Below are 9866 nucleotides of genomic sequence, written 5' to 3'. Positions count from 1 at the left end.
ATTAACATGTCATTTAGTTGCACATTATTTCATTTTTTTAAGTACAAAATAAGCTATATTATTAAAATGACAATTGAGGGTATTTTTTCAAATGTGAGAAAGTTAAAGGATTTTTTTTTATATTTATTACGTGGGAGCCTCCATTGGCAACTTGAATGAGGTTACAACGAGAGACGCAATTTTTACACAATTTCTCTTTACAGAATACAAAGAAAAGACTAGCCTTTAAAATTCCATTTCACATATAACCTTTCCAATAATATAACATTAACATGTCATTTAGTAGCACATTGTTTCATTTTTTTAAGTACAAAATAAGCTATATTTATTAAAATGATAGTTAGAGGGTATTTTTTCAAATGTGAGAAAGTTAAAGGATTTTTTTTTTATTTATTACGTGGGAGCCTCCATTGGCAACTTGAGTGAGGTTACATTGAGAGACAGAATTCTTACACTATTTCTCTTTCTAGAATACAAAGAAAAGACTAGCCTTTAAAATTCCATTTCACATATAACCCTAAAAAGGTTATAATCGACTATTTATATGAAACCAAGTTTAGAGTGTATTTAGAACTCCCATTCAAACATGAGTGTGCTGTTAGTCCCGACATTTTTCACACTAGTTCTACACTTACTGATTTGAATCTCCCTATGAGTGAGGGAACAACTTCGCCCAATCATCTCATGGCTCAAAAGTTCCCATCAATCAATTTATTAATACTATTATATAAATATGACTAGATTCCAATTTGAGAAAGGCTGTTAATTTGCCTAATTAGCTGATCAGGATCACCGCCAGTTATATAGTGCAATCATTTTTACCATTTAAAATAAGTGGCTTAGAATGTGTCACATCAATTTAAAAAATTGGGTAATTAATTTTTTATCACCCTTTTAAATATTGTAGTTCATATATATATAAACTTTAAATACTATTTTTAAAATAAGTTATGCACGGCTGTCTCCCTTTTCTCTCTAAAAGCTACGAAAGAAATAATATCAATGGCAGTTTGACACGGAAAAAAAGAAGTAAAAAAGAGTGGTGAGGCGAAGAAGAAAAAGTGAAGAATGGCGGTTTAAAGCAAAGAAGAAGAAGTAAAGATCGAAGGTCTGAGGCAAAAAAGAAAAAGGAAAGAAGGAAAGTATGAGGTAGAGAAGAAGGGAAGAAGGAAGGTCTAAGGGTTATGGTTTGAATTTCGAATAAACGAAGATGAAGAAGAAGGGAAGGGAAAACGAAGAAGAAGGGAAGAAGGTTCGAGGCTAGGTTGGAAAAGTTGGGATGCACCTTAGGGAAATGTCGGGATGCACCAAAACGGAGGTGAGGCGAAGAAAAAGAAACGAAGAATAGCGGTTTGGGGCGAATAAGAAGAAGAAGGAAATAGTACAATTTTAAATGGTACACCGGCAATTAAAATGTTGAGATGCACCTCAGGAAAATGTTGGAATGCACTTTAGGAAAATGTTGGAATTCACCTTATAAATAAGTTGGGATATTTGTACGAAAATGTTGAGATGTACCTTAGGAAAAAGCTATGATGCACCACTTTACAAATATGTTGGAATACATGTTACGAAAAAGTTGAGAAATTGTTGTGATGCAGCAAATGAGGATAATTTGGGATACAATTATAATTTTCAGATTTTATTTTAAAGGAAATTCTCTTATTAAGAATGGCAGAAACAAATAAATCATACATCTTGCTTCAATTTGGATAATTTGGGATACAAGAAATAAAGAAATCGTACATCTTGCTTCGATTTGGAGACGTCTGATTTGACCATCAATTTGGAGATAAAATCGCTTATTCTATTTCAAAATAAAGCCTGCTTCCTGGTTCTATTTGGAAAGAAATTAAAATCTATTTGAAAGAAATCAAATTCTAAACTGGGTTGATTGATATTTTGGGAGAAAAGAAGGGTGGCTAAGTGGCGGGATTTCAATTTTATTTCAAATGGGTTGATGAAATGAAGAAGAGAGGGAACAAGAAATAAGGGAAGAAAGAAGAGTATATTTGAACAGTGTATATATATATATATATACACATACACATACACAAAAATTCTGTATAAAAGCAAGTATAATTTTTTACCACCATGGTAAGTACTGTTTATTCACAAAAAAATTACCCTACCCTAATTGGCAAATTGGCAAATGATAAATAATATGTCATCATTTCTTAAACCAATTATCCTTAATTTTATACCTTGATTATTCTTATTTAATCACATAATCAAAATATCAATAGCTTGATTTTATCGTGATTAAACTAATTAACGAAAATTAAATGTCCGCGTAAATGTACTACTGAGAACGTGTTCAGAAGTCAATGATTCAATACCTACCCGTTTATGAATTCTTATGTCTACTCAATAAATCAAAGTAAATACCAAACCAATGCAAGGGTCCATAATTCTCTCATACTTCAGAGTGGCTATTGCAATTTATCAAGTCATCGTGATCTATTTTAATTCTTTGCAAGTAGATAATCTATCTTATATTACCGAATTAAGATATAAATAATAATATAATTTGCACCTAATTTATTTTACCAATACACGAAGGCCAATCAGATACATAAATCAACTTATATAATCACGTAACACTTCAACTCATCTCATGAATTCATCAATATCCATAATTTACAGTATATATATAAATACATTTAAAACAAGATTCTATTAACATCAAATGTCAATTACAATCCATCTGCTATGCAGGGCATTCCCAAAAAAAAGAACCAACAGTTCAACCTCCATCACCACCCAATCTCGCTGCCCCGACTTAATTTTCAACCAACTCCACTAGGGCCCACCACACTACCCAGTAGAAACAGCAAAGACATATTTTTATATTTCAGCTACCCTGGTTTTGTTACGATTTCATCAATCGAGTGCATTAAGCTGCACCAAAGCAAAGCATATACACAAACCCTGATCCTCTGAGGAAACTAGACTTGGATTCTAATGGAATCTCAAAGCATGAATCTGGAATCTATAATTAACACACATGATAAACTTTTTTCCCTTTGGGGTACCCAGGGTCTTAGGTGAAGTAGAATTTGGGCTACAGATTTTGCATGATAACCTCTCTTTTCAAAATTTTTTTTTTTTTTGGATAAATTACTTGAAATAATAGAAAATAAAAATAAAAATAAATCTTCATTGTTTCCCTCTTAAGAAGTGCAACAATGTTAGGGGGGGAAAAATGCAAGAGTGTTAGATATATAAGGAAACTCACAAACATATCCTAGTGCTAATTTATAGGAAATTATATCCCGTGTACAAAAGCTAATTTTCAAGGAACATCTAAGATGATAGGGAGAAGAAGCAAACCAGTTCAAACATATGCACCATATGAGATGGCAATTTAAGCAGATAATGGAATTTAAGCAGACAACATTGATTTAATCCACATTTTCTACAATCTCCACCATTAAGTTAAGTCGGGTGGCTTTCAGAAACTACGAAGGGAAACAAAGGAGATGTGCATATTGATTTAACCGCATCTAGGCCCCATCAGGCTGGATAAAAGGATTGGCAATTTCATCTGTGCCATCAGTTGGTGACACCAGCATTACTGCCGTTCCTCTACAAACCTGCAGTAGAAGAACACATTACTAAAAGATGCAAGTAAAAGATCTTCAAGATATCAGACTTTTTGCTAGCACATTTATGATCTATCTCACCATATTATTACGGTGAAAAAAGGTGGTTCAAAAACATTTCATTTCCAATTGATAATTTTGACTTAGGTTTAGGCAAGATCATGATTCTTAAAAGAAAATATTTAACAGACTCAAGGCATTAATTTCTAATACAACCTTCTATCCATCAGCTATCAGCTGAAGGTTATGAAAAACCCAACAAAGTATTATATGCCAACTAATTGTTTACTATTACCAACAGGCTTGTGGCCTAACGGTACAAGGCTCCTACTTCCCAAAGGAAGGTCAGGGGTTCGAACCTCCGTGGAGGCAGTGTGTGTGAGTTCCAACTGGGAAAAAAAAAAAAATTTGTTTACTATTCATAACAAAATAGTTATACTGTGTGTGTGCTTGTGAGAGAGAGACCCTGCAATGGCGGAAGTCTCGTGCATTGGGTTTGTCCCTTAATGGTTTTCCAAATATCTAGTCAAGATGATTTAGCACACCAAATGAAAATTGTTACGTTAGTTTAAAGCACCGTTGGTCCATACAAGTTTTTTACTTGGGATGTGCAAATATACTACATGTGTGTATATATATATTGCAAGAGGAACATACTATCAAGCCAAGGCTCCTTGTCTGGTCAGTAGTCTTCAGAGGATCATCAGCATCTGCCAGCTCAAGGACAATAATTGAATTCAATTTTCAAGCACTCCATCAGAAATGAATTAATTTATGCAAAAACAAGCATGAAAAATTATGAACAAGACAAAAATGATAATGTTGAGATTAGTTCCTTTTGGGGATGATATGCGTCGTTTTCACAAAAGCAAGGCATGTGCCTCTGAAGCGAAAAACTTAAGAAGGATCTGGACCCAAAACTGTGCATCAGAGATTCAGAGCTTCTTTTATGTGTTGTAATGAAACCCAAAGGTGCAAGTTTCACAAAATTATCAAAACCATGGTGAGTTTCAAAGCATGAGACACATATTTTATATGCATGTAACATAAAGGCACTTCTATATACTCACCACCCACCAACTAGATCCAACAAAGGGCACGATACATGACTAGTCTTCAAGTCTATCATCCTCATACTCAAATAAGGAATTAACTCCCTACATCATTGTCTACAAAGACTGAAAGACATGCACGTATGCAAGGCCAACATGGAAAATTTGACAACTTTGTATGATTTTTTCTAGAAGGAAAAAGAATAAGAGAAAAAATTGATTATCAAAAGAATGTAAATTGTGCAAAACTGAGTACTGGTGACATTTCTCCATATCTTCCAGTGAACATGGGATATTAACTACCCAAAGGTCTTTAATAACCAAAAAACAATTAACAAATTAGAGTTTAAAAACATGCATACAAAATGGCACAGACAGAGACATTTGCAGGTAAAAAGTGTGAGGCGAAGTGAGTACCCCTTAGGAACTCTATAGCTTCATCTAAGACAAGGTTCAGCAACTGATCATATCCTTTCAAAGTCCCTGTTACTGAAACACAAAAGACAACCAAGTTTTAAATAGTATTTCATTTCAATCCACAACCAAGATGTGTAATCCAACATCATGAGTGCAATGCTAAAAGCTAAATAATGATAAAACAGGAAATAATTCATTATTGGCTTACTAAAAAGGTTATTTAGTTGGAAAAATATCACTTTCTGCGTTATGTCCTATGCAGATTTAAACCGAAAATAAGTGATAGCACAAAGCATAAGCCAACACATAATCATGTGTGCTCAGCTGACCTCATTCTTGGGATTTTAAACAGCCCAGATATTTCTTACCATGCCATGTTATGCAGTCCATAAAAAGCATATCCAAAAGTAGATATTTAGTTTAACAGATCACTAGCCCAACAAATTCGAAAAACCCAGTGGTCAAAGAAGACCATTCCTTAGGTGCAGTTCAAAGTTCAAACAACACCTCAAAATTCAATACATTGCATCCAGTGAAATTGGCTAGAAGAGTTCATGCACCATGTATTTCAATACCAAAAGTTACTGTCAGGCACCAAACCATTTCAATAGCAAAGGAACCTGTCAGGGTTAATGGTTAAGTAAATTATTATTCAACCACTCTCCCGAACTTCCCAAAATGACTATATGTTACGCCTTTAAAATAAAATTTTAGAAATAGTAAGGATTTGGCCACAAGCATATCAGCATCTTCTTAACGAAGTAGTAACATACATTTAGACAAAATTGACATAAATACTCCGCAAGGCTGTGAACAAATCGAATTAAATACAGATCTAATCAGATTTAAAATCAAGTTCATAGATACAAAAAAATGAATTTGAACTAAATACGATGCATCTTAAACAATCGCACGATCATCCTCAGTTGAATGGTATTATGAATCAAATAATAAAGAACAATTTGAATAAAAAAGATAATACACATTACAAACTTTAATGCTCATTTATTCATTATTCTGATATTTTATTTCAAATTTTCGATAGGTAGACTGAGTTCGAGATAGAACAGGTCTTAGTCCGAGAATGATCCGTTGACAACGAAAATATTTCAATGGAAATGATTGTTCAAAGAACGCTGATTGGTATGAAAAATATCAACCTATCAAGAATGAGAACATTGATACAAGTCCGAGAACAACAATTTTTAAAAATAATAGCCAATCTGCAGGTCCAACACCCTCAAGTAACGGAGACTTACATTAGGTACAGTCCATTAAATCATAGTTCAGATAAGCCATTTCAGTAGGCAATACCATTTTGATGGTTTATAAAGAATACAATATCATCTCCAAAATTGACTAATACAATAACAGTATTATTTTGATCATTAACAAACATAAGGCTGTCTAAGAAATTCCTCTTAACCCATACACCATCACCAATATTAATATTGCCAAACCTAGTACTAAGAGACAATTTTAGCCCGACTTGAGCTTATAATCTAAGATAGGCGGCAAATAGACCAAACAGTTCATGAACAACTTGCACTTGCTTTGTTAATAAGATATGAGCTCATTTGTATAATAAACAAGCCAAGCTTAAGCTTTAGTTTTAGGCTTATTGAATAAACAATTCATGCTTGAACAGCCCAAGCTCAGCTCACTCAAGCATGTAGTGTAATGGTAAGTATATAACTTGAGTGATATAGCCACTTGTCATCAGATGTTTGGTTAGATAAGCTTAAATGCTAAAATCAAATGTAGTTTAACTCAACTATCCAAAACACTCCTGCCTATATCAGAGTCTTAGTGAAGAAAAACTGAACAAATCCAAGGGATGAATAGATATATCACAGAGACAGAGACAGAGACAGAGAGAGGGTGGAGAGAGAAATGGGAATTCGATGAAGAGAAGTGACTAAGAAAGGCAGATCACAAACCAATAGAATTTTTCATATGAGAGATAATGAGAAGAGAAAGGAAAACCTGGAACTCACCTAGGAAGAGGGGTAGTAGTTCTGTCTCGAGCCATAAAACCACTTAGATCTGGTCCATCTTGAAGTTAAAAGAATTGGGTTGGATTTTTTAAAATATTTATTTAAATAGGTTCATTTTGGGTTGCCCTACCTCAATCTATTTATAAATGAATCAACTTCATCTTGACCTGCCTAAAACGAGCCATGAAAATTATATCTATTAACATATATTACTTTTTTATTATTATGTCCCCATTAACTATATATTTTGCCTTTATGCATTAACTTTAACTAATATTAGGATTTGATGTCATTACTATGATGTGATTATATTATAATAATACATTTATAATTATTGTAATTATGTAGTAATTTTTATTTTTAAAATTTAAAACTTTTAATAAGATAATTTTATCTTAGATGTATGGTTGGATTTGGACCATTCAGTAAATAGGATCAAGCTTGGGTCAAGGAGAATATGTGATAAAATATGCTAACAACCCAATCCAATACTAAGTTAACCAAACCCACTGAGCTTGAATCGAAGACTGTATCGGCAAGATTAATAATTAAAAATAAAAAGAAAAGAAACGGAGTTATACAAGACTTTTATTTGTGGAGTAGATCCATCATCATTGTTTTTATGGTAATTCAATGATTTACAGGAATGCCTGCTACAAACTTTGTAGAGATGAATGAGCATTCCAAGTTTTTATCTGAAGGCCATTCTAAAGGAATGAACTTTCAACTTTCTTTTGATGTACCTAAAAGCGAAAAAGGAATGAAGTACTATAGTGGATATTCCATCCTATTCTTGTAATCAAACGTACCCTAGACCTTGAACGACTTAAATTTGGAACTCTTATTTGTATCAGTGAATATATATGACATTACCTTATGTATATGGGTACTTGACCTGTGTATACAGAAACGTACACATATTGCATTGCATCTGAACAAAATTACTTTACAAACACACAAATAGCATATTTCCATAAGCACTAAAATAACAAATTGGAACTTTTTATCAGAAGTGTGATAACAACATATGGAATAGCACTAACCTTGTCTTCCACCAGTAAGCTTGACTTGTACACCCTTGTCAACAAATTTTGCCAAATCCAATACTGTTTCTTTCCTGCCTGACTGAAACATGGGCACATGGCACACCATGTAAAAAAACACAAAAATTAAAATAAACCAGAGGTATTTTTTGCCTACATTTCAAAGTTTTTTGTTTGTTATTTGCAATTGGTTTGTCAGTGGAGATTGCGGTAAGCTGTCAACGGTACCTATGGTGCAATTGTGCATTTGAAGTGGAGGTTGCGGTGATGGTTTGCAGTTGAATGTGGTTGTGTGGTTTTAGGCTTTTTAGCAATAGCACCAGTAGAAGTAATGGTATGGTTGGCGGCAATGGTGATTGTGAACTTGGCCATACTGTTATACAATACACACTTTAAGTCGAAAAACAAGCCTCCATCAGATGCAGTATTTAAAAATTTCTCTGTTTATTGTTTTGTGATCTATCGTTAATTGACTTTTTTGTCATCAAGCTTATACCTGACTTTTCAGTAAATTTTATATACGAACACAGAAACAAATTAAATTAAATTAAATTATTAATAATAATAAGGGTCCTAAAAAAATTCGTTCAAACAGGCACTATGTTTTCCTTTTCAAATTTTTTTCTTTTGTGTGAATTCTGTGTGTAAAGTGAGAGTCTTTTTCCTGGGTAAGTGGAACACAAGACTGCAACCTAGAGAGAGAGAGGGATACCATTCTGTGGAGTCCGAAAGCTTCTTTTCAGTCCTTTGAGAGAGAAATCACAAATTGCCGAAGTACAAACCTGACAACCTTCAAACAAAAAACACACAAGCCTTTCTTGAGATGCCTTAATCAGTAAACCCTAAAACCCAATAAACCCTAAAACCTAATAAACCCTGGAACAACAAATATATAGACTTGCACATGTATGGAATGCATGAAAAATAAATGATAGGATCAAATAAATCAAAGAATACTTGTCTGATATACAATTTCAACATTTTTAAAGCATAAAGAAAAAATGAGAACAAAATTAATATATACATATATAATTATATATATATACATACATACATACATATGTGTTTGTGCGTATATAGAGAGGGCGAGAGTGCGAGCTTACCGTAGTGAAGTTTCAATGGGTATGCAAAAAGAGGAGCAGAGAAGTGTGCCCTGCGTTCTGTCTCTCTTCTCGGTTCACTTTGTTACGCAGACACGAACTGTGCGTATATATATGGTGGTCTTGTGTACGTTCGTGAGGAACTTCCTTTTCGGAGAAGCAGAAGTTTGGTGGGCCTTTGGATGGATAACTTATGGGCCTATGGAGCAATTTTGTGGAATGAAAGAATCAGAGAGAAAGGCCCATTTCCCCCCTTTCCTTTCCTTTCCCTTCCCTCTCTCCTCTTTGTTCACATTGTATGCGATGTGATTATGTGAACAGTTTTTGTGGAATGAATGAACAAAGGCCCACTTCCCCCTCTCTCCCTTTTCTGTCCATTCCTCTTTGTTCATACCATATGATTTAGGGCATGTATCGTTCAGTTCTTTAAAAATAATTTTTAATAATTAAAAATATTATAATTTTTTTTTCTGAAAATATATCATTTTTAATTCAAATTTTTTAAAACAATTTTTCAAAACTATCAACCACCATTTTTTTTTTTTTTTTTCAACTTTATAAACTATTACCAGAAAACTTAACCAAATAAGTCCTTCCTTTCTTTTCTTTTTCTCTCTTGACAAAAGGAGTTAGATTGTTAATACATTTTGTA

General features: G+C 33.3%; 1 protein-coding gene across 1 annotated transcript; it reads right to left on the bottom strand.

Annotated features, from left to right (window-relative positions):
• Nucleotides 1-3223: 3223 nt before the first annotated feature.
• LOC132299316 (sm-like protein LSM7) lies at nt 3224-9474 on the bottom strand. Its single transcript, XM_059795847.1, has 6 exons — nt 9218-9474; nt 8827-8904; nt 8115-8196; nt 5075-5146; nt 4263-4315; nt 3224-3596 (listed from the first exon to the last, which is right to left on the bottom strand). The coding sequence occupies exons 2-6, from the start codon at nt 8827-8829 to the stop codon at nt 3507-3509; spliced, it is 300 nt and encodes a 99-aa protein (XP_059651830.1). The 5' UTR covers nt 8830-8904; nt 9218-9474; the 3' UTR covers nt 3224-3506.
• Between the last annotated feature and the right edge of the window lie 392 nt (nt 9475-9866).

Source organism: Cornus florida, unplaced genomic scaffold (genome assembly GCF_030987335.1).
Source record: "Cornus florida cultivar Cherokee Brave unplaced genomic scaffold, ASM3098733v1 CherokeeBrave_3.0.0_Hap2_Chr03, whole genome shotgun sequence".
NCBI lineage: Eukaryota > Viridiplantae > Streptophyta > Magnoliopsida > Cornales > Cornaceae > Cornus > Cornus florida.
Note: the sequence above shows the minus strand (reverse complement) of the source record. Positions and strands in the feature narration are given on the sequence as shown.